Source organism: Corapipo altera, unplaced genomic scaffold, assembly GCF_003945725.1.
Source record: "Corapipo altera isolate COAL_440 unplaced genomic scaffold, ASM394572v1 268, whole genome shotgun sequence".
Classification (NCBI taxonomy): Eukaryota; Metazoa; Chordata; class Aves; order Passeriformes; family Pipridae; genus Corapipo; species Corapipo altera.
The window spans coordinates 7,066,310-7,092,184 of NW_020884901.1; the positions used below are offsets into that span (position 1 = coordinate 7,066,310).

Sequence of the window (25,875 nt, forward strand, 5' to 3'; positions counted from 1 at the left end):
CCCCCAGAACATCCAGCATGTTCTTTGCTGATTTGAACACAACAGTTGCAATCAGTAGAACCCTTCCTGCAGGAAGTGGTTTGGATTTCATCAGATTGATTTCACAGCCTTTGGGGTCCTGTTACCTGACAGATGATAAATGCCTGGTGTGCATTTGATCCCTCTCACTTCTGGTATTGATCAGGTCCAACACCCTCCCTGTGACATGACTTCAGCTCCCTTTACTTCATGATTTTCTACTGCCTCCACATGGCTTTTGTGTCCTCCACAAAAAGGGCTGGGTTTTGGGAATCTGTGCAGTGATGATTTTTAATAGACATATTTCCAACAGGACATGAGGAAATGGCCTCAAGTTGCATCAGGGGAGGTTTAGATCAGATAGTGGGAAAATTTTCTTTGTGGAATGGTTGTCCAGTATTAGAGCAGGCTGCCCAGGGAAGTGGTGGAGTCAGCAGATATGAAAGTGTTCAGAAACTGTGTGGATATGGCACTTAAGGACACGGTTTAGTAGTGAATGGTTTAGATGGTTGGACTTGATGGTCTTGGAGGTCTTTGCCAATCTTAAAAATCCTGTGATTCTGGCTCTGCATCTGTTCTCTGTGGCTGAGGTGGGCTTGTGTTTTCACATCACCCCCACCCTGAGTGAGGTGTTGGAAGCAGAGCATCCTGCTGAACTGAGCCCTGGGCAGACAGCAAGGACCACGGGCATTTTTTGGTACAACCAAAATAGGGCAGCAAGCTCAGCCATGACCCCACCATCTCCTTCAGTCCTCACTAGAGTCCTGCCTCTAGGTTTGGGTGAATTTCCTTCATGGCTGGGCTGTATCCTGGATCTCTTCCTTGGAAAAGTTGTTCCTCTCCTGCTGCTTTAGCTTCTCCATCTACAGTGATACATTTGTTTAAAGGGGCTTTGAGATCCACATATCAAAGTCACAAATAGCAGCTAAAGAAAACATGACTCATGATGGGGACATTGCCAAGAATGTGCCTGAATAACCAAGTGCCTCAAAGCTTCACAAACTGATCCTAGGAAACAAAAGCATTTGCATTCACTAGTCCCTGTTCCCTGGATAGGACAGGACAAAAATAAAGCTTTTCCTTTATGAAATGTTGCATAAAAAGCATGGTTATCTTTTCATTGCAGGCCACTTTGCAGCATGCAAAGAGATTGCCTTTCTTCATGAGTTTGTGAATTTTTATTTTATTGCAGTCTTTTTATTTCCTCCATCAAAACATGCCTGAGTTTGAAATGGCATGACTAGGAATGAAAATTAAATACATCAAAACTGATTTTTGTAGAAATGAGATTTTGGAGCAACCAGGGAATGTTCAAGGCTTTCTCACAGCTTGTGTTCAGTTTTTTTGCTAAAGAGGGATGTAGTCTGAGGAAATGGGTCACCTTTTTCCTAGAGAAAATTTCCTCAGTTTTACTGTAATTCTGAAGTGTCACTGGCTTGTGGGGACAGTTTTTTTTTTTTCCTCTTTTTTAATCTTGAACAAAGCACAAATGTCTCTGATTATGGATGACTTGAATTTTGCTGCAGCTGTACTCTGCAGCCTAATTTTTTTAGCCCTTAACCTCTTATCTTATGCTATTTGCTAGTAATTCCAGGCCCAGTCACCATCTGAATCCTGTTCTGAGAGGGGACATCCTCGGCGTAGAGCCACTGTGTAAATCCCTGCTTGCTGTTTGAAAAGCAATCCTTGGCCACTGCCCTGAATGTGATAGCACAGCTTGGAAACCCAAGGGATGTTGGGCTCCAGCTCTCGGGGTGAAGGCACAGAATTGGGTGTCCTGAGGAACCATGAGGAGGAACCACTGTTTTCTCCCAAACCAGCTTGGAGGAAATAATGCCACAATACTATAGGAATAAAGTAGCAAGGATCAATGTGGGAGGGAAGTGTGGTTTTATTTTACTGTGTCAAAACAGCTTTTGTTCACGTGCATTCTCATACCTCTGCCATGCAGTCCCAGGTGCTTCCTGTGAGATCCCTTGGAATGGCGTGGGTGATGAAGGATGCGAGTCCTTATCCCATCTCCTGGGTCATTTTGATTGTGTGCTGGGTTTAGGTGTGCCTTTGGGACCTGGCAGTGGTTTGTGTGTCCTGTTGCACCTCTGCAAGTTCTGTTTTCCTGGCTATTCTCCATGTGCAGCCCAGAGCACACCCTTCCACCTGACGGGTAACAGGGATGGGGATGGACCCTCTTCACTTCACTTACCCCGGACAAAACCCCCTCAGCTGCCCTGCAGCAAAGGTTCCCTGGTGGGAACAGGTGGCTTTGCCAACTGGCTGCCTTTAGGCATCCAAGCCACCCACCAGCTCCTGCCTTACGTGCTCTCTGGTGTCTCCATCAGCTGAGGATGACTCAGGGCAGAGGGGGTGGGCGAGAGGGGACAGCTTTCCCATCACTTGCTGAGCCCACAAACGTGGCAGCTGCACCCAGTTGGCTCTGTCAGGACTGCCTGGAGGGCCCAGCTGGGCACGGGAGTCAGGAGAGGCTTTGTATTTAAACATCACTTTTTTTTTTTTCCCTTTTTCCTCCTGAACTGGTGAATTTGAGCCTTTGCCAAGCGAGCGGCACAACTGACCAGAGGGGGGGTGATGGCTCCATTTTCTAACAACAGTTGGAGTTTTGAAACATGGTTGCATGCTGAGTTGGAGAAAATTTTGTGCTTTTTTTGAGAGAGAGAAAAAGGGCAATCAAGGCTAAATTTCCCATATTACTTTCCCAGTATTGACAAATGCCGTGCTTAAGCCCCTGGCAGTGCAGTAGTCAGGTACCCTCGTCTGCAACAGGAGGAATTAAGGTTCCAGTCCACATTTCTCAGTCTTTTTTTTCATCTGAGCAAACTGTGAATCATGATAAGTAAAGAGCAAAGTTTGGGGCTGTTGTGTCACGGGCTGAGGTTATCAGTCAGCTCCAGCTAAAATTAGGAAGAAAATCCTGCAGTCCACAAACACCTACATCTTCAGGAAATGAAGGAAGTGCAATTTAATGAAATGACTTGTTCCAAACTGTGTTCTTGTTACAGCCTTTGATTCGTGCTGTTGTGCTCATATGAGCACTGGTGGGCTGTGAATCCAGATGGTGAATTTTGGGACTGGTAGGCTGTGAATCCAGATGGTGACTTTTGGGGAAGGGAAGGCACAGTTTCCTGGGGGGCTCCAGGGGTAACAAGGGCTCACCATGACTGAACATGGCCCAGTCCTCCCCTGGGTGATTTGTTGTCTGCTCTAAAAATTAAACTCTCTCTGCCTGTCTTCCATTTCAAACTTGCTTACAAAAGCAGCAGATTTAAATATTCTTATGTACTAATTAGCCATAGGAGTAGGGACTTCATCAAGAGTCTAATCTCCTACTAGAGTCTGAACACATCAGTGTGAAAGGGTCTGTTTTCGTGGGGGCTTTTTGAGGTTTTGTTTTGGGTTTTGATTTTTTCTTGGGTAATTTTGGTGTTTGTTTTGTTGGGTTGGTTTGTTTGAGTTTTTTTGGCTTTTTTGTTTATTTTGTTGGGGTTTTTTGTTGTTGTTTTCTTATTCATTGGTTATGTTTTTCTTGGTTTCCTCCCTTCCACCAGTTGCTACAGCAGGAGACTGAATGATCTGGGGCCTTCTCCTGCCTATACCCTGTGCTCCTTTACACTTTCATTTACCTGTCTCACCATCCTGTGTCTTGGCTCCCCTTCCAACTTGCTCAGCTCTCTGGACAAGGATTGTGTGCTGAAAAAGAGGAGTGTACTAGAAGGGAATTGAAAGAAATGTGGAGAAGAGAACCTAAAATCATATAGATTATCCCAGGTTTCCTCAAGAATACCTAAAATTCCTTGAATGACTCAGATGTTTCCATCAGTTACTTCAAAAGTGCTGTTCTTTGAAAGCGTCTTCTTAAGAGCTCCTCGACTTTCCAGGATCAGCTTGATCATGAATTCTGGGTCAAACTCATAAAAACAGAAATCCAGGAGACCATGTTATGAAAAATAATCTCTGTGTTCTTGCATTCATAACCACAGAACTTGAAGGGCCTGATTCATAGATGAGTTTCTCTAGGCTATCTCAGGTGTTTTAGTGGAAGAACTGCTCTGGCTGCGTCTCTTGTGATTTTTATCATAATTCACAGTGAAGGAAAGGGTGTCTCTGTGTTGTCCATCCCAGTGCTTGGAGCACAGGGCCCTGCAGCCTGTTAGAACAGCTTTCTCAGTAGCTTAATAAACCATGTCTGGTCTGGGTAAGCTTTTAGGGAGAGAACAGCAATGGAACAGAACATTTCCCATTGTTGCTAATGTTTGTTAAGCTGCAGCAGCGTGAACAACGCTGGGAGCTCTCGTTGAGATGTCACTCCAGCTTCCAGCAGCTCCTGTCAACCCTGGTGTAAGCTGGAGTGGCTTGGAAATGCCCTCAGCCCAATGTTGGAAACAGCTGAAATGGTGTGAGCAGTAATGGGAACCACTCACCAGCAGGTCTGCAAGGCTGGTGGTGGGAAGGGTCTCTCCAGTGCCCGAGGTCTGGGCTTTTTTTGCAACAAAATCTGCACAAAGAATGTTACAGGGGGAGCTGAGAGTGGAATACATGTCCCACTGATGGGTGTGATGGGAGGGGGTTGTAGCAGCTGACTCATGTGGAATATTGGAACAGATCCATAGGGGATGGAGGAAGGCAGCTGGTGGAAGTTCAGAAGTCACTGTGTGTTACCTGAGGATGCACAGACATGTCACTTGGAGGTGACCCCAGTCAGGTGAAAGGGCAGTGACCTGCTCTGTCCTGTTTTTTGATTGCAATGGCAGCTCTGCTTAGATGTGATGTCAGACGTAGGAACCATAACCACATCCTGACCATGATCAAATTTAACAATAAGCAAAATTAATAGTGATCAAATTGAATGTCCTATCTTTTATCTTGTTCTTACCTCTGCTGAATCACTCTGCTTTCAATCTCTAGTGATAAATTTATTCCAGCTTTTTTTTTTTTAAAACAAATCAACCTTTTCTGCACCCAACAATCACATGTTGCTTCCTAAGAGACCCAAATACAGTCCTGTCCTGAGAGAGAACACAAGACTCAGAGTCATGTTTGCCTGATTGGATTTTAATTCAGTTCTTGAACAACCTGTTTACTTTCAAGGTCACATGAAATCCATTTACCTTTGAAGTAATTTTCTTTCTTTTTGATTCTTGCAGGCTTTGTATCATTCTGGACTTATTGTTTACCTCCCTCTCTTTTTACAAAAAAACTCTCAGTTTTCAGCCCTGGAAAAATTTAATATTTTTAAGAAAAATATTGGAGTTGAAAACAAAACTTTGTAACAGGAAAGTCCAACAAGCTGAACTGATTGCCCTGAAAAGGTGGAGTAGTTGAGGTTTTAGACCCCTCAGCCAACACCAAGCACGTGGCCAAAGGATGGGTCAAGGGGAAAAGCAACAGAAGATTCTTCCATTGTCCTTTTGAGACAGGTGGAGAAGTAGGGAGTCCAACAGCATTGTTTAACTTCTGAATGATCCAACACTGATTGTCCTCTCCTTGCTTCACTCCTATCCCGGCAAATGCCCTTTTGGGGATAAACCTGCAGCAGCCAGCACAGCATTTATCAATAGATCAATAGTCAATTCATTTATCTCATTCACCTGCCAGCTGTCATAAGTGAGCCCGTCTGCTTGCCTGGTTGTTATGCAAAATGCTGTCAGACTTTCAGCTTAAGTGATTTCTTTTTCATACTTCTCTGGAATTAGATTTGTAGATTTTTTTTTTTTCCCCTTCTCTTTTATGGCAGAGTTTCAGCCTCTGTCTAATTTGGAACTAGTTTGAATCTACAGACTGGAGTTTTCTTAAATAGATTAGGGGGGATGAGTGCCAAACCCTCACAGGAAACTAATTCTTGCAGGGCCTTTGAAAAGCTCAGCTTTGAAGGCTGACTTCTTCATTCTGGCCTAGATAGGGAAGAGGCCAAGCTGCAGAGGGAACTGCTGAAGGGATATTGCACTGCTCAGCCTGGGGCTGTCTGGCATTTTGAGGGCACAGACTAGAAATAAAACATCACTGACCCCACTGTAATCACAGATACCCTGCACAGGCTCATATTAAGCCTGATCTGGCAGTACAAGATAAGCATTATAGTGCTGTTGTCATCTTCATTCCATATCCCATGGCATTGTTTGCACAGTCCAGGACTCACAGGAGCCTGGAAGAGCCCTCACCCTGAGGACTGGAGATAACCAGCACTTTGTGCAGCCCATGACTGGGACAAATTGGCTGAGAAAAGGAAAGGCAAAACAAAGCAAACCCCCCCAAACCAACAGCTCTGTTGTAGGAACATCTGGGAGGATTCTGGAGGACTATCCTATCATAAAACTTGTTTTCTACCCAGATAAAGCTAAAAGTCTTCTGTTTTGGTTCACACTCATTCCGACAGCTGATAACACTTGTCTGCAATGTGCATAGAGGGGTCCTAAAATGTCTGTTTGTGACTGTGAGATGCTTGGAGGAAATCGGGGCAGAGACATGTCTGGGTACGTGCTGCTGTAGGAACACAAAACTCCAGGGAAACATGAAGGCTCTGGGGACTCTCTGCCTCTGACATCAGGGCCAATTATCAGTGTGATGTGCCAAGCAGAGGGCATGAAGCAGTGTTTGTGACTTGCTGTCACTGGAGGGGGTGTTGCCTTTGGAAAGGCTCCTCACCTTTGGGAGGAGCTGATGGCTTTGGAGGTAAGATTTGTAAAAAAAGATAAAGAACCATTGAGCAGGAACAAGCTGGTGCCTTCTCCTTGCCTGGTTCCAGGGAGCAGTGGGGCTGGTCCTGGTGGCTGAGTGTGCACTGAGTGGGAAGCACTGGCTGCCCTGCAGGCAATCCAGCCATGCAGCAGCAGGAGGGGTTGGGGTGTTCCAGTTAGGATGACACAGGCTTTGTTCAGTGTCTTCCTCTTCTGCTGGATTTTTTTTTCCCATTTTCAAACTGACTCTTTCTCCATCACTGTTTAATGCATTTAATTTCTTTTTCGTTCCAAGCACCGGCCCCTGAGGTCTGTACTGAACTTCTTTCTTCACTTCCATGCTTTGGTTGTCTTGGCCATTTGAAGAAGGGAATTTAATTTGCTCTGATGGCCCCTCTCTCTGACTCCTCTCCCTGGGCAGAGATGCTCATGCTCTTGGATTCTCCTGTCCTTTCTGCTGCTGCAGTGAGGGGTCTGGGTGAGGTACCCATTCCAGGCTTTTGACTTTTCCTTTCTATTCAGCAATTTTTTCCCTGTTTCTCTGTTTCCCTGGAGGGGTCATAATGCTAATGAGCTCTGAGACACTCCTGGTGGCTCCTTCTGCCTGTAACACGATGGCCTTGATGGTAAACTCATTAAGGCAAGGATTTTCTCAGACACAGCCTTATTCAAATAAAGCCTGTCTCCTGGAATACTCAGTACTTCATCCCACTTCCCTCTCACCCCCATTCCCCCTCGAGGTATGAGCACCTCCTACCCTTTCCAGCCATTAGAAAGAAGCTCCTCAGTGCTTTCTTCAGGGATCAGAGGCCTGTCAGGAATTTCCTGGGTACCCCCCACTGTAGCTTGGGCTGCCTGAGACATTAGAGCCCCAACAAGTGCCTCTCCCCCTCGAGACTCAGACATTAGGTCATAGTTTTTCCTTATCCCATCTCTGAATCAGGGATTCAGACTCTTCCTCCTCCTTGCTAAGAGGTTTATTGTCTTTCCAAAGCCATTAACAGCTTCCCTGCTGGCAGAAGTTCAGGTCCTTGCCTGGGATTCCCCTGAGGGTCAGAGGACTCTGCACTAATCCCAGCTGGACCACGGGGTGCCACCGTAATCCTGGTCAAGTCTTCCCCTGGAAACTGAGCCAGGAACAGGCAATATTTCTATTTTATAAAGTGCCTTGAGACCTGCAGACACCTCACCCCTGTGTCCCAGGCTGTGGCACTGATGGGTCTGAGAACCAATGGCCAGTGAAGTACTGTCCCAGAATGGTTTCTGTGAGGAAAGGTTTCACTGCCCTCTTCAACACATCCATGATTCCAAGGCCTTGGTGGAGAGCAGATTGAAAGATTCTGTGATGACAAACCTAACCCAGTGCCATGAATTCAGTTTGGACCAATAGCAGCTGCTTCTCCAGAAAATGCAATTAAATCTAGTGCTGAAAGCTAATAAAAACCCTGGTCTTGGAGGTGTTTCTTCACAGACTTCAGGAGTTTCAGGCTGGAACATTCCCTAAGGCCAGATCTATACTGTTCCCTGCAAATATCATTTTTTTTTTTAATGACCTCAATAATTCTAAGTTATTTCACTAGCCATATCCATTAATGTTAAGTCTATTTTCCAAAATTGTACCATAACCTTGGCCTCAGGTGCATCTTGAAGCAGAGTTCTATAGGTTGCATGGAAAATTGCTGGAATTAGAGGGTTGCTTTCCATGTAAAATATTGGAACTGAGGGAACCAAGTTTAGAATGTGCTATTGGATGTTAGACAGGAAGCTTAACAAGACCATATCATTTGCTGGACCATTGAGGCTGGACCAGATGACCCCACTGGTGATTCCAATCCCCACAAATCAACAACCTATGAAAAAAGAAAACAACCAAATACTATGCAAAACCTATAAAAAAAGCTTGAAAAATCTCACTAAGTAAGTTCAAATAACGCATAAATTAGAAGGAATTGCAACTGGTTCATGGATATTCTATGAGCAGAAGATAAACATCTAAGTTAGTTGCATAAATTATTCATCTTAACATATTTGTTCAGCTTTTCTCATCAGCTGGGAAAGCCACACATTCCAAGCATAGGGAGAGCATAATAGAACTGGGCTTTCACCTCACTGCTATGTCCTGGGAGCAGGAAGTCCAGGGGAGGGATGGCATGAATGAGAACTGAGTGGGAAAAATCTCCCTCACCATCCTGCTTTAGATGTGGATTCTCCTCAGGGCTCACTGACTGTATGAATGGGAACTGGAGTTACCCCTTGGCAGCAGGAAAGGTTGAAGATGTGACAGTGACTTCTTTTAAACTCCTGCTTTTGCCTCCTGTCTGTGGTGTCACAAGGTGATGTTGGACCTGATGTAAAAAATGAACCCACTTTCCCTCTGAACATGTTTTCTGCTGGATTTTCATTCTCCTTTCCTACCTTCTCCCACCTTCGTTGCCCATTGCTTTCCAATCTGTGCTCCCAGTTTGCACTGTCTGTCTCCACACAGTGATGGAGACAATCTGAGGATTTGGGGGTTGATATATCACGGAATCCTAGAATGATTTGGCTTGGATGGGACCCTAAAGCTCATCTTGTTCCAGCCTCTGCCGTGGGCAGGGACACCTTTCACTATCCCAGGTTGCTCCAAGCCCTGTCCAACCTGGCCTTGGACACTTCCAGGGATGGAGCAGCCACAGGTTCCCTGAAGGAGAATCTGACCAGTTGCCTGTTTCAACTTCTATGATTTTTACTGTTAAATTATCTATTCCAAAGCAACAAAACCAAATTCACTGTACTTTATTGAGGAACATGAAGCATTTATCCAGCCCCTTCTGAAAACATTTACCCAGCCCTTGCTGGCTCTGGGGGTTCTCTGGTCCCTCCTGATTTTATTGATGCTGCAGGAAGCAGAAATCTGAGAGCAAACATGTGCTTGAGTTTTACAGGAAGCAATAATCCTCTCTTTAAAGAGGAAGCACAGATGGCATTTTTCCTCTGCTCCCTGGTTATGATCTTTATGATGGGAACACGGGCATCTCTATTTATTGTAAAACTTTGATTGTCTTTTAGTATCCAGCTCTGCCTCTTCCCATGCAGTGCAACTGCTGGAGGGACCATTCCTTCTTCAAAGGGGATTTCCTTGTGTAGTGAGCTCTGGGATTGCAACTCTAGTCTGGAATGATTAGAGCAACCTCTCTGTAGTGACAGAGAGAAACGATTTGTCTTTATATTTAAGGTTTTATCTATTATTAAAATCAACTGTGAGACCTGCAAGCACTGGACTTTTACACAGTTCTGGGACAGCAGGGAAAACACTCTTCTCCATACAGGGAATATATGGGTATTTGTTGTATATTTGTTATCTGCAGACAACTTTGGAGACAATGACCTGGTTCTGTCCCTCCTGGTATTAATACCCTAGTTAACAGGTTTATTTTGGGTTGAGTTTGGAGGTTTTTTGGCCTTTTGACTGAGGTTTTTCCAGGAAAGGTGGATGTTTCTGTGGATTTCAAGGTCTGACATTAATGACTAATAATGTAGTAAGAGGTGTGTTTTGTTTTGGCATTTTGACTTGGCTTGTGGAAGCCTGGAAGCTGCAGAGGGGACATTATCTCAGGTGTAAGGAGTATTTTGAAGTAAATAGCTGGCACTTTGCTGTTTTAATGGATACAACTGCTGTTAGGCAGCATGGGGTGTTGTGGTGGGGCTCAATCAAAATAAATACATGTATAATTGCATTAAGTCAAATAACCTCACACACATAGGGTGGACTGGCTGTAGAATCAACCTGGGCAAAAAAAGATTTGCTTTGTGATCCTGGCTTTGCAACTAAGCCTCTGAAATCTGCCTGCATGTGGGGTGCTCTGCCAGCCAAGTGGGACTGTCATGCAGGTTGACACGCACTGATAGGAAGTACTGTGTCAGTGCCAGGTGTTGTCAGTCCTGTTGTGCTGGTTTTGACTGGATGTTATGGATTATTGCATAAAAAAACCAATATTTCGACCCCAGGATCCTGCTGGGAATGTCAAGTCTGACTGAAGTTTTCCAATTAGTCTTTTATTAGTTCTTAGGTTACAGCTGGAGCTGAGTCCCTCCAGAGAGGGACCCCTACCCCAGTTCATACCTGTATCACCATCACCCAATCCTCAAGTCTGACCCCAAGTCCAGTCACTTCATTCTGGTCGGTGGTCTCTTGATTTCTCATGGTTTTTCACTGTCACTGGGCTGGCCTTCTTCTGAAGTTACTTCTTTCTCTTGGAATTGTCTCCTTGGAATTATCTTCATTCCACTCCTATCAGCTAAATTCAGCTAGTTCCTTGTTAGCAGCATTAATTTCCCCAAAGAAGTTTACTCTTGGTCAGGGGAAAGCTTCAGCTGCTTTAGCTGCTAATGCTGAGCCACTAATGCTAAACAAGGCCATTCACAGAGAACACAGTTAATCAAATTTCTTCTGTGGCACTGGGAGAAAGTTAAATTTTGTATATAGTAGTTGGTGTGGGGCTGTGTTTTGGATTTGTGTTGGAAACAGCGCTGATCACACCGGGATGTTTTAGCTACGGCTGAGCAGTGCAGGGATTGTCTGCCCCTCATCCCACCCCACCAGTGAACAGGTTGGGATGCACAAGGACCTCCAGGGGGGACACGGATGGGACATCTGACCCCAGGGATGTCCCACATCATGTGGCCTCATGCTCAGCACACAAACTTGGGGAAGAAAGAGGAAGGGAAGATGTGCAGAGTGATGGTGTTTGTCTTCCCCAGTCACCGTGACGGAGCCCTGCTGTCCTGGGCATGGCTGAACACCTGCCTGTGATGGGAAGTAGGGAATGAATTCCTTCTTTTGCTTTGCTTGTCTGTGCACCTTTTCTTTAACCTGTTAACCTGCTTTTATCTCAACCCACAAGTTCTCTCACTTTTATCCTTCCAACCCTTTCCCCCATCCCAGCACTGGGCAGTGACCAAGCACATGAGTGGGGCTGAGTTGTCAGCTGGGGTTAAACCACAACACCCTTAATCTAAATAAAATTTTTGTCCTAAACCCAAGCTACAGGACTAAGTGAATGAGAAGTGACAGAGAAGCTCATGAGTTGATGATCTGGGAGGCAGCTGAAGATAGAGCAGGTGCATTGTAGGAGAGTAGGCATGAAAAATATCCTTTGCTTTTAAGAAGGCCTTGCTCAATATGTTTTGAAGGACATTAATAGGTTTCTCATTTTTCAGGTGCTCAGCTGGTGATGTGTTTCAGAGGCCTGATTTTTAGATTGCAGGTGTGCAAGCTTTTCTCCAGGCATTTCCCTCTGTCGTTTCAAAATGGATACCTGCAATAAAGAGCTGCTTTTGCAAACATTAACTTTATATTTTTTTCCCCCCAGTTGCTCTCAGTTTGAAAGCATGGATTTGAGAATCACTTTATTTGGTTGTTGTTTTTTTTTTTTTTAAGACAAACAAACAAAACCTCCACTTTCATCCTGGCCTCTGCTTATATCAGCATCGATCCTTTTACATGGTTTATCTCAAAAATTGGTTTTCAAAATGATCTTTTGCTGTACTCCTGGTGCTGAAAGACTGAGATGTTTGGAGAAAATGTGTTTCCTTCAGCTCTGCTTTGCCAAAGGAAGGCTTGTGGGCAATAGGGATATAACAATGATCAGATTGGGCAAGACCTGTGTTCTAACTGACCAGCTCTTCTGCTGACAGAGACCAGAATTTGCTGCTTTATGGAGAAGTGTAAAACCCCAAAGTGTGTGATGGTGAAAGGACCTGCCTGCTTTTGTTGTAGGGAAATCCAGCTCTCTTCCAGACAACTCTGGAGACTCCAAGGCCACCTCCTCATCAGCCCACACCCTGATCCTCCAAGTGGGTTGTTACTGTGCAGTAATGTCTCACTTTTCCTCTTCTCCTCCTCCTTTCACCCTGCCTAAACTTGTGGCCTCACGTGTGTGTACCCATGTGGGGGTGTCCAACAGGATTGTCCCCTTCTCCACCCTCCTTCCCTGCCCTGGGTGGCTCTCCCTGCCCCTCCAGACTGGAATCCTCACCCCTGCTGTGTTCCTGTGTTGTCACCCAGGGAGTTTGCCCGTTGGAAGGTGAGGAACACAGCCATCGAGAGGAGGGACCTGCTCCACAACCCACTGCCCCTCATGCCTGAGTTCCAGAGGAGCATCCGCCTCCTGGGCAGGAGACCCACCACGCAGCAGTTCATCGATACCATCATCAAAAAGTACGGCACCCACATCCTCATCTCTGCCACCCTGGGAGGTAGGTGCCAACCTGGGCTGTGTTCTGATGGGGGTGGTGGGGTGGTGGTGGGGTGGGGAAGGCACTGGACAGCACCGCAAATGTGTCCAGTTTTGGACCCCCCAGTGAAAGAGAGACTTGGAACTCCTGGAACAAGTCCAGCAGAGGCTGCGAAGATGATGAAGGGGCTGGAACATCTCTCTTATGAGGAAAGACTGAGGAAGTTGGGCCTGTTCAGCCTTGAGGAGAGACACTGAGAGGAGAGCCCATCCACGTGTGTCAGTGTCTGCAGGGAGGGGGCAGAAGATGGAGGAGGCTTTGCTCAGGGGTGCCCAGCAATGGACAGGGACTGATGCCCAGGAAGTTCCATGTGAACATGAGGAAGAACTTCTTTGCTGTGCAGTGACCCAGCACTGGACAGGCTGCCCAGAGAGGGTGTGGAGTCTTCCTCACTGGAGACACTCTGGAACCACTCTGGAGACACTCTGGAACCACTGTGCCATGTGCTCTGGGTTGATCCTGCTTGGGATGGAGGTTGGACCAGATGACCCCACTGTGGTCCCTTCCAACCTGAACCACTCTGCAATTCCCAAACCATGGCCATGACGTGTGGGAGCTGCCTGGGGACACAGGGCCAGGATGCAGCTCATTGTCAGACACTGTGAAAGTCCCCAAGAGTATGAAAGAATTCACAGCACAGGGTGTGAGTTCAGCACCTGTGCTCTGTGTGTACCTGTGCCCCCCTGACAGCAGCGTGGGTGTGCCCATGTGTGCCAGGAGAAACACGTGCCACTCAGCCCAGGAACCTGGCTGCCAGCCCTGTGCCACTGCCCTTACCTTGACAATAGAGTGTGTCAATCCCTCTTTTTCACAGACTGAAACCAAACACAAGGGAAAAAACATCCTTTCTTGCTGGAATTAGAGGAATTTTAAGGAGCTCCAGGAAAAGGGAGGTCAAGGAGTTGGGCAGAGAGGAAGAGATGGCCAAGGAAAAACATCCTTTCTTGCTAGAACTGGAGGAATTTTAAAGAGCTCCAGGAAAAGGGAGGTCAAGGAGCTGGGCAGGGAGCAGGAGCAGAGAGGAAGAGATGGCTGAGAAGGCCTGTGCTGGATGCACAAGTAACATGGAGTAGGCTTTTGAAAAAGCAGCAGTTAAGTAAAATTCAAAATGTGTAGGGAAGGGCTGCAGAGAGGTCTGTGTGTGCACACAGAATATGTCAGTGATGACATCAGAGAGAGAACTGTAGGGCCATGAACCCCTGAGCAGGGACTGCTGCATAAACATTCTGAGTGATGAGTACTGAACATGGGAAGAGTGAAAATCAGCAGCTCCTATTGATATTTGCTGCTGAATTTTTTTTTTCTTCTCCTGTATTATTTTTACTATTCCTTTACCCTCCTGGGTTGTGCCTTTCTTTCATTTAAATGCCTTTCTTCTGAGAGCAATTCTCTCTAAGCAGGATTCTGCAGTGGTAGAGGCTCTTAATTTTAGCACAGAGTGTGTTTTGTTGCTTTTTCTAACGTACCTCACCTCCAGCCTTGCCACACTGTGAAGCTTGTGGTGAACTTTGAGGAATTTCTGGCCATCTGTCTGTTCCCAAAGCACTCTGCAGACACTGGGATGAGAGAGAGATGAGATTAGATGTGTGCATATGATTCATGCACAAATTAGGTGGTAGGTAAGTTGGCTCAGTTCCACTGAAGTCAAATGGCCTCTGGTGTGGCAATGTCCTTCAAAGATCCTCGGGCTGCTCTTCCAGTCCAGGCACTCAAACAGTCCATTCCATCAGCAAGAAATGTGGGAGGAAGAAGGTTTCCAAGCACTGAAGAGTACAAGTGACTGCCTGCATCAGGCCTTAATGAAGTCTGTGTAAAGATAAACTGCTTTTTATTGAGGAAATTGCTTTCCAGGACCATGTTTTACAGAGCCCAAGACAGCCAAGGAAAGTGAGATATTTTTTTTCTGGGTTTACTGTTCTTTCCATTGACGTGCCTCTTTCTTCCTGCCACTCACATCTGTGGAAATTTGAAATAACAAAGACCTTTGATGGTAAAATATATTTTTAATTTTGCCTGGGTGAGGTTGTAAATTATTCACAGGGGCTTGTTTCCCCTCCTGATTTTACAACACAACTATCTTAAATATGCAGAGACTTGTAAGGAGAACTGGTGTTTGAGGGGAGAGCTAAATGCTCCACCAGCCCAGAGCATGGTGAGCAATGGCAGGGGAGAAAAGAAAGATTTATGCTGGCAATGGCAGTCCCAGGGTAGATGCAGAGGAAGCTGGGCATGCATTATGCACAGAGGACACACTCTGATCACAGTCTGTGGGCTAAACAAGACCACTGGGATATAAAACCAGACATGTCCTGGCACACTTGCTCTCCCAAGACCTCTGAAAAGTTGCAGGCGTTCTGCCCTGGGTTACAGTTGTTTCTAACTCCGCCTGATGTCTCATTATGTTGCAAACGAGTGACAAACACACAGGAAATTGTTTGCCTTTTAAACGCCAGCTGTCGCAGGGCCCCCGGGGGGGGGGGGGGGGGGGGGGGATGGCTCAGCCCGGCCAACCTGAACACAGCAGCTCTTTTCACACGTGGCCACACGAGGAACTGCTCTGCTGCCTCTTAACCTACCGAGCATCCCCCCAGAGCCCAGGAAAAACCTGGCCCTGCTCCGGTTTAGTTCTGACGACGGGATTGGTGAAAGGGTCACTTTGAGGGGCACCCCTGCTCTGGGATGGAGCACACAGAGCCAATTTGCAGGGAAAGCCCTAAAGGAAAAACAACTTGGAACACAGCACCCGCTTAATAAAAGAGAAATTAAGACTTAATAATGCAGGAAAAGTCTGTTAACCTCTCTCGATCGAAGAGTTGCTTTCCCATGTGCCCCCTCCCTGGGCATGCTGTTCTTTTCCAGGGCTGCACTCAGCCACATGGAATAGGCTTCCAGCAGCAGTGTTTCTGCTCAGCACCCTCCACTCCCAGGGACTGTACTCATCCCTCACAAGAGCACCATATCTCATGGGCTTTACTTTTGTTTTCTTCCTCAGGGAGGAAAAAAGATGACCGCTTTCGAGGGGAAATCGCTGATCCCCACTGCCCTAGAGCACAGGATTCTGTTCTCTATTGAGTTTCTCAGGGCTTGATTTGTGTTGTCCAGGGACCAAAGCTAATGGTGGATCTCCTGGTCATGTGGCACTACTGCTACTGCCTGATGTGATCCAATCCTGATTCCTGGCCTCAGCATTCCTGTAGTGAAAATGGACTAGACTGGAATGAAAAGGTCCTGATTTTTGTGCTTTGGCTAGTAATAAAGGCATGCTTTTTTTCCAGAAAAAGCTGTTTTTTACAATTACTGGCAGAATCAATGAAGAGATGGTGGCTGGATCCATCAAGTTCCTCTGGGAATCACAGCTAAGGGGACAATTATCCCAGGCCTTCCTTCTCCTGTCACAACCTCATTTCTGCCTGCTGCATCTCCATGCAGTTAAACACTTCTGTTACATGAGATACAAAACTTTTAGCTCAAAATACACTCTCACACTGATCCAGCCCCTTGTCCAACTACCATGCAGTGTCCTTTTGGTGGCAAAAGGGTTCCTCGTGAAGACTGACCAAACAAAACCTCAAATCCCCTTGAGAAACTCACCCAAAAGATGAAACCCTAGAATGCCTCGATGGCATCAGGCACCTGGGATGCAGTGTGGGCTGTTCCTCACACTGATCCCAGTGTGGCTTTGCTACCTTCACCTGTTGTGCCTCATCAGATACAGGGGTTTAAATTCTCTGGAACATGGACTATCTTTCTGTTTGTGTGGATGGAGCCTGATGTGGCAGAGCCTTGATCCCTGCCAAGGGCTCCTCACGTGCTCGACACATAATAACATTGATGGTGGTAAAGGAAATCAAAGCTGCTCGTTTTCTGGGGAAAGTGTTTCTTGTGAGCAGCAACAATGATGATGCTGTCACCACCACAACTTTGATCATACTCAAAGGACAGTCTGTTATTCTTAACAAAATATTAAAGGGAAAGTTTTATGTGCTAAACTTCTCCACTTAGCTGCTGTGAAGCCAATTAGAAGATTACAACTAATCAATTCTTTCCATGAAAAGTATCTTCTTTCCTACAAAAAAGTGTCCATTTTTCATCTCAAAACCAAAGGCTGAATCCTCAACGTAACTATTTGTTGAAAAAACTGAAATCTGACGAAAATATTTTGATTTTCAGCCAGAATATTTTTGGTTTGTTTTCAGGCATTTTGCTTCCAGATAAAAGCTGGACAATTTCCAGGGAAAGAGAGGGGGAGGGCTTAGTGGGGTTATTGGTTTTTTTTTTTTTCATTTATGCAATTAAAGAAATAATTTGGAAGAATCAAACAATTTCAACTAATAAGAATTTTAAAGAAAAGTAAATCCTTGTTCTCTTAAAAAAATTATGCAAAGATGATGAAGAACAAACTATTTCTTGGCCTTAGAAATGGTCATACATTTTTTTTTTTTTGACCATGCTATCATTGCTAGAGGCAGTGGATTCATCAGTGGTTCATCTATTGAGTCAGAACAGGTACCATTCTTCTCATTAACAGAGTTATGTAAAAATGGCACATTCCTACCATAGTTGCCTCTGCATTTATTAAAATCAGAGCTTCACATGTCAAGGGTGCAGGATGGCATTTCACCTTTTTTAGCCCTCTTTTAGTACCAACCTTATGTTAAGAATGAACTGGGTTTTTATCTGGTTCGTCGAGCACAAATTGAACTTTTAGGTAAATATTACTCCTCGGCTTCATATACTTTTCAGATGTATTTTGTTACATTCAGGTTTCTACTGATGTTTATCAGTTCTTAACTGCTTCACTCCCAGATTCCCTGTGGTTACTGACACAAAATCATCTGTTGTCCCTCACCTTGTACAGTGTTTTTCACTCTCTGCTTAAATTCCCTGAACGAGACTCTGGGAAAGAAAGCAGAAAGTGTGGTTAGTTTAAATTAAGTTTCTTGTTTGCTCTTTCCTCTGATTGCTCCCCTTCACTCATTCCCTTTCTTTTTCCTTTTTGCGTCATCTCTGGAAGCTGAAGAGGCACAACTAGCATTTGTTTGTCCTCTGTACCCACCTACACAACTACCTCCTATTTCCAGTCATTATTTATTCCTTCTAAAAATCAGCTCAGACAGAGACTTGTATAAAAGTGTCATCTTCCCCTGTCAGGAGCATCGTTCTAGAGGCACCACACACAGAGAAAATGTTCCTCGAGTGGGATAAATGGTCTGAAACCTCTCCAGCACTTGTGGTAATGCTCTGCTGGCTAATAAATGCCCAAAATGTTGACTACTGAATTCAATGGAGCTGATCTACCAGTGTGGTGGACCTGGGCTTTCTGTCTGAATAGAGAAGACTCACACATATCACACTGGGGCTCTGGTGCTGGTGAGGAAGGGCTGATTCCTTCAGGAGCGTTTTTGGTGTCAGACAGTTCTTTCTTTAGGTGCAACAGATGACACCATTTGTTCCTGTTGAGGTGACCCTGCCTGGCAGCCTGAAATCTGCTTTTCTTTCTGCTGCAGGAGAGGAGGCCTTGACCATGTACATGGACAAAAGCCGCCTCGACAGGAAGTCAGGGAATGCCACGCAGAGCGTTGAAGCCTTGCACCAGCTCGCCTCCTCCTACTTTGTGGACCGTGATGGCACCATGAGGAGACTCCATGAGATCCAGATCTCTACCGGAGCAATCAAGGTACTCTGTCTTGCCTTAGGAAGAGAAATATTGTGTGCCCACACTGACACTGCAGGGATCTGCCAGCCCGGTGTGATGTCTTTTTTAAGGATCACAAGTTGTTTTGTTCCCAGGGTAAATTTTTCTCTTATGGACCTTACTGAAGAATTGATTTCCCCAAGGCCAGTAATATATCCAGTAATATCCAGAGAGAGGTGGGCACTCAGTGTGATGGTTATGTAGGATGTAACCACTCCACTATATGTAGGATATATCACTCCACTAAACATGATAGTGACTTCTGGAAGGGAGAGAGGGAGCAGAGAACCCAGATCAGTGATGGAGGTTGGAAGGGAAAGGTAGGTCTGTGAAATGAACAACCCCGTGCAACCCAGAAGTATTTTTCTCTTGTGGGTGTAAGACTGCTAAACATCTCTGAGCTGAATTTACTACAAGGAAAGGCGAAAAACTCTGTGTGGCATTACTGAGGCATCTGGAATGAAACGGACTGAGAGACAGCTTGGGGGTTGCAGCAGGAAGGAAGGGAAGCTGCTCAGAGAATACAAAATAGGGAAAATGGCTCTGTAGACAAAGGCTGCCTTCTCTGAAAGCAATCATCCTACACTGGGCAGGGATTTTATTGTTGCAGAGTTCACTCCAGGGAAGGTGATGTGGATGGAGTCGTCATTGTTAGCCATTTCTGAAAGGTTTCAGCTCTCGTTATTGTTCTGTGGTGTCTCATGGCTGAGCCTGTTCCCTTCTGGATGGGAAATTGTATTGAGATATTGAAACAGTGACAGCAGATAATCACCCATGGTGAATTCAGGAAGGGCAGCTCTCCTCCATGGCTGGAAACCAACAGCAACAGCACCACAGGTCATCTGTGCCTCCATCTATCCTCAGCACAAGCATGGTATCCACATATGGGAGTGCCAGGCGCCACTGGGGGCTGGCAATCCATCTCTGTTTCTTGCTTTCCAATAAGAGAAGCCAGGGAATAATTCCTCTGCTGGCTTCTGATGTTCTCCAGTGGAGATCCTCTATGAGAAGCATCAATCTGCAGGATCCCTTTGCCAAGCCCAGAGTAACGAGCAGCACCATAAAGAAAGCAGGCACGTTTCATTCTGCTTTTCCAGCCTGTGAGTGCACCAAACATCAGCTGTGTCTGTCCAGGGTAGGGCATTTTTCCCCAGTTAGGGAAGATGTGTTTTGGGTTGTATCAGCTGGTGACAAGGAGTCTTTGTGCTCCAAGGTCTGAAGAAGTCTGGGGAAGGTGTGGTGCTGCAGTCAAAGGGAACACTCTCTCTTTTCTGCATCCTCTGTAGGTAACAGAAACTCGGACCGGCCCCCTGGGCTGTAACAGCTACGACAATCTGGACTCTGTGAGTTCTGTCCTTCTGCAAAGCACTGAGAGCAAACTCCACCTGCAAGGTAGGGCTCAGGAATGAGGGATGTGGCAACAAGGGGCATGGAGTGGGGGGCTGAAATGAGACAGGGGTGCCCTTCTTCCCAGCCTTTCCCCTTCTCTGCTGTGATTCTGCCTTGGCTGTTAGTTCCCTGGAGCAGGACTGGTGGCTTCTGGAGGCTTCACAGGATGCTCAGCAGAGCAGAGCCAGAGCTTGACAAGAACTGAGCTAAAGGGACCCCAGTGAAGTATCTGCGTACCCCTGCCATTGAATTTTCATGGAATTCTGTGTATTATACATACACTAATACAAAAAAAAAGTGACCTTTTCCATCAATATTGAAGGAGCATTGTGCCCATGTCTCTTTGTCCCTCCCAAATTGCTGATTTGTGTAAGAGCTTTGCAGATCAGCTTTTGGGACTTTCTAATGACCGTAATCTTTGGGAAAAGTCACTGAGGTTTTATTTGGATGCTAGAAGCCATGGCTTCAGTCCCAGCTGGGGAGCTAGTCCAAAAGTCAACAGATAGAGGTCATGACTGAATTAATAAATAAATACATGCTGGTTAGCAAGAAGTCAACTTCAGTAGAAGGAGGAAATTCACTGGGCGTGTAATTTATGAAGGTTATTCCCAAATTTTTGACAAAATAAGGAAATGTGGGATTTAATTGCTCACTTGCCCAGATGGTTTTATTTCTGGAATCCTTGTACTTGCACAAATTTTAATTTTTCAGATGAATGGGCTACATTACATCTTCCGCTTTGAGTATAATTTGGCAAGTGCTGTTTTAATCTTTGGTTTCACAGAAACTGGGTTTCATTTACTGAGTAATGTTGTGGATATATTATTATTGTTGTTATTATTTGCCTTTAAAAATAATAGGCAGGTTGTTTTCTCTCTTCCAGTGATTATCCAAACCACTGAGTTCTGGTTCTTACTTAATTAACAATAAGCAATTTGAGAGGGTTTGTGTACTCTGATGGTGGCTGCTGGTAATGAAAACCCAAGGATGACACATCAGATAACTGGGTAAACAGCTAAATCAGCAGGCAGCTTGGGTTATAGGCAGAGAAGCAGGTAAATCAATAGACCTCTATTGGCTATGTGATCCTACAGGAGAGGACATAAACCAAGGGAGGGGGAAGGAGGTGGAGGAAGAGGGAAAAATTAGGAGAGAGAGAGGATGTAAGGTGGATGAGGCTGTGATTTCTGATGGGAGCAGAGAGAGGACCTTGGGGGTCAAGCACATGTGGGTTTTTTGGAGCTTCACAGCATAACCCGGTGCAGACAGAGCCCAGAGCCAAGCAAGGGACAGAGCAAGGGAAAGGAGGCAGGAGCTCTTTCTAATAGAACAAAGTGACCTTTAAAGCTACACCTGAGCTTTCCAGCTGATCTGGAGTGCGATTCTTGGGATAATTACCCAGGATCCTTCCTCTGCTCTGAGAAGGCTCATTAGGAATTAGTCACAGGGCTGCAGCAGGTAATGGATCGTGACCGAGTCCCCTCTGATCTGATTAGCAGCCGAGCATGAGCTGCTGACAGAAATCCATGTTCCTGCCTTGGTGTCACTCAGCTCTGAGCCTGGCTCAATAAAAGAGCAGCTTCTTCATGACAGGGAGAGTTTCTGTTCCTGAACTTGCTGCTGCCCAGCCCTGAGAGTCGTGGTGTCAAAACCATGCCCTTTAGGGGATGCAACATCCAGGACATGGCACTCAGTGCTCTGCTCTGGGTGACAAGGTGGTGATGGGTCAAAGGTTGGACTTGATGAGCTTGGAGGTCTTTTCCAACCCAAATGATTCCACGATTTTATGAACCAAAGCTAAGTTACCTTCATGCCTGCACAAAGGGTTTGGGAGGGTGAGCCAGCCTGGAGCTTCCAGGGGAGGAGAGTGCAGGGTGTTTGGTTCTGCACCTGTGGTTATCGGGACAGAAATAATCCCTAATTTGTAAACCAGTATCCATGTGAACCCAGTGTGTTTGTACATGCACTGGGGTGCATATATACAATATTGATCACAGATCACAGAAGGTTTCACTTTTTCCTATCCCTCCCTGGACTAAGATCCCTGTCCTGTGTGTGAGGAGGGCTGTGTGGTGATGCAGCCTCCCAACATGGCACTGAGGAATCCTGTGTTGGGCCAGGATCTCACAGGGGACTCTAATTGTTTGCACTTTGTATCCTCCTCTCCCTCAGCTGCCTCCACATCCATGGATGATCCACAAGCTGCCTGGAAAAGGAGACCACCAGAGCATGGGAGGGGAGGATTCCAGCAGCTCTACAGCAGGCTGGTGGGAAATGGGAATTTGAGATCCCAGGACAAGTGTCCGAGGCTGAAATTGGAAAATTTGAGGGGGAAAAAGGAATATTTTCAAAAGACTCAGGAAACTAAAATTCCAGAGACATCCCCTGTTATATCAATATTGTTATTGACAGTATATGTTAATATTGGAGCATTGCACTGTTTCAATGAGGTAAAATCCTTCTGTGCTATTCTAAACTTTGCAACATTAAGCAGGAAATATTGCATATTAGGTAGTTTCTTACATCAAATATGGTAATATAATACCATACATAATATATAATGTTATGTACAATAACTATACAATATTAAACATATTACCATATTTAATATTATATTACAATATATGTATAAATGCCATATATATTATATATATATAAATATACATAGAAATCTATTACATGTCTTTATAATATATATGGTAATATAATATTAGAATTTACATTACAATTACTATTAGAGCTTTTGCCAAGATGGGCAGAACAGTAATGACAAACATTTCAGCTTTGCAGTGAAGCGAGATGAGGAAGTATGAAAAAAATACATTTAGAAAGTCAAAAGTGCTTTTGGAGTCAACATGCTCTCACAAAATGCTTCAATGAAACTGCATTTTCAACAGAGAACTCTTCTGTGGAAAATGTTTCAAATAGCTCTAATTTAGAGCTGGGGAAATTTACCTCTTTTAATGCAGGAAGCCTTTTATATACAGTCTAAAGGCAAACATCTCTCTTTAATAGTTTTTCTAGGTGAATTAAGGACATGTTCCCTTGTCAGACACTTCATATTCTGCCTGTAGTTATCCAAGACAAACCTATACCAAATCTGGGCTGCTCTTAATTTTGAAGGAGGAACTTTTTGCTTCATAGAGTTGCAGAATTCCTCCTGAACAATATCTTCAAAACTAAGATATTCTGCCTAATGCTGGTCACCAGCAAACTTCCCTTCTGCATCTATTTTCTGCTCCAGAGCCTCTGCTGGGGATGAGCCCATTCCTTGTGTCCCCTGGCTTGGATTGAGGGATTCTCCCCATGGAAATGGTCCAGTATCTCAGTCTTTAAGACCAGATTGACCCCCTGTTTGGCTGCTGACATGAGGTTGCTTTAGCAGCAGGCAAGGCTCAAAGATTAAGGTTGGACTCGATGATCTCGGAGGTCTTTTCCAACCCGGCTGATTCTATGATTCTATGGCTGAATGTAATTTTTTTTTTTAGCATTTGCAACATTCAAAGACATTTCCTGGAGAACAAAACAGCATTTCTGGGGTGGTTTATTAAGGTCATGGTTGACAGAGGGCTTTCCCAGCTACCATGGCCAGCTGCAAGCTGCTCTGTGGGGCTGGTGTGCTGTCATAGTCCTTGGGACTGCAGCTTTCCTGCTTCACAGGTGGCAACTGAAACACCCACAGCAGTGATCTGAAAAGATTAATCCTGACAACGAAATCCACTAAATTTCAGCAATATTTAGTCACTGGGCACAGTAGAGAAATATATACAAACTGTGAGGGTGCCAGGACTGAGGGAGATGCTGCTGGCACAGTGCTTGTAAAACATCTTGCTAAGATCTAGTCACTAGGATGCTCCACACTAAACCAAAAATATTGATATCTGCCCTTGTCTGGATATGATGAGAAATGTGTGAATATTTATATATATATATGGAAAAGCAGGCACAGCTGTATTTCCTGACACTGATTTCTTTCACAAGGAAATTCCTGGCCTGGAAGATCCGAGTCACATGGAATCCTTACAGCATGTTTGTAGTTTTAAAATCAGGGTTTTGTGTTTGGACTATGCACACTCATGTCCCAGTGAGCAGCTGGATTTGTGTGTCACTTTTGTAAGAACATATCTGAGTATGTGCTGTGTGTTAAAGCTCCAGGTAATGGTGGATTCCAGCAAAACTGCTTCCCTGATTAAGTTAAGCATTTATATAAGTGCTTTGTTGAACTGGTGCTAAGTGTACAGGGCTCTGATTACCTCTTAAACACGAGATTATTTCTTACAAGAGGAGGTTATTCTGGAAACGTTTTTTTTTTTTTTTTAGAAGCCAGAAGTTTTATAGGCAAAAAGCAAGCACCCATATGAGGCACTGCAGTGTAGGATGGGACCACATTATGTTCTGGAGATTACAGAATATTCATGTTTCTGCATGTGCTGAGATGCACAGTGGATGTTCCTTGCAATGGGAAATGCTTTCCCTGAAATTTTAGTTGCTTTTTTTCAACCCTATTACCTCACAAAAAAAAAAAAAAAAAAGAAAAAAAAGAAAAAAAAGAAAAAAATCTCCAAAGCCAGGATCATTTCTAGCTGGGACCAAACAGCTTGTCATGCTGTTATCCAAGTTAAAATTCAAAGAGAAAATATGTGAAGTGAAGAGCCTGAGGGTCATTTGGTCATATTCAAATGGTGAGGCCAGAGCAGGTTGCTCCTCTGGGAAGCAGAGTGGAAAAATGTATTCATGGGACTTGAACCATGAATAAAGAGTCAGTGCACATCAAGAAGTCCAGCCCCACTCTCCTGTGAGCTTGAAAGCTCAGTGAGTGCAGCAGCCTTCAGGCTCTCCAAGCCTCTTTTGTGGATCAGTTCTCCAACAGCACAGCACACTCCTTCCATTCTGAAGGAAAGTTTTGGATCCTGGCAGGTGGGACCATCTCTAATGTCAGTATGATGGTTTGACAAGGGACCATCTCTCTATGGTGTTTGCTTCACATAATTCATAGAATCGTAGAATGGCCTGGGTTGGAAGGGACCTTAAAGATCTTCTCATTCCAACACCCCCTGCCATGAGCAGGGACACCTTCCACTAGCCCAGGTTGCTCCAAGCTCTGTCCAGCCTGGCTTTGAATATTTCCAGGGATGGGGCAGCCACAGCTTCTCTGGGAAACCTGTGCCAGGGCCTCATCGCCCTCACAGGGAAGAATTTCTCCCTAATATCCATTCTAAACCTACTCTCTTTTGATTTAAAGCCACTCCACCTTGTCCTATCACTAAAATCCCAAAAAGAGGCTGATCTTCAGGACTTCCTGAAGACAGCAGGAAGAAAGATGAGCTTCTTGCTGAGAAACATCTCAGAAAAGACCAAGGGGACCTCAAAATGCTGATCTTCCTTCAGCCAGTTTTGAGGTGTTTGCGGGGATGCTGTAGACAGGTCAGCTCTTTGTTCCCTCCTGTCCCAAATACCACCATAGGAAAGGCAGCAGGATCTGTGCAAACACAGTGCCTCCAAAGACGAGGCTTGAAATCCTTCCTGTGCCAGTGTCACAAACATCTTCCCCAGCTGGAGGGAGCTCTGTGCTCATCCTGCCCAGCAGCTGCCACTGCTCCGCTCTCAGCTGCCAACGGGGTCAGAGAGAGGGGCAGCTCGGTGCCACCAGGCATGGTGCTCCCAGAGCCCAGGGGGAGAGGAAACACAGGTCCCTGTGTGCCTTCCACAGCCTCCTGATCCTCCCAAAATCTGCTCTTCCACAGGGACCTCATCAAGGCTGAGGTGTCTCTCTGGATCCAAAAGCAAAAGGGTAATGGGGGTCCCGGG

The 25,875-nt window shown here is 45.3% G+C and overlaps 1 protein-coding gene across 1 annotated transcript in view; it reads left to right on the forward strand.

Moving 5' to 3' along the window:
- The window catches only part of BRINP1 (BMP/retinoic acid inducible neural specific 1), a 90,477-nt gene that overhangs the window by 49,430 nt on the left and 15,172 nt on the right, over positions 1–25,875 (forward strand). The window contains exons 3-5 of the mRNA XM_027650203.1: positions 12,754–12,944; positions 18,491–18,660; positions 19,965–20,070. Of these exons, the coding sequence (XP_027506004.1) occupies positions 12,754–12,944; positions 18,491–18,660; positions 19,965–20,070 (467 nt within the window). The remainder of the gene's footprint in view (positions 1–12,753; positions 12,945–18,490; positions 18,661–19,964; positions 20,071–25,875) is intronic.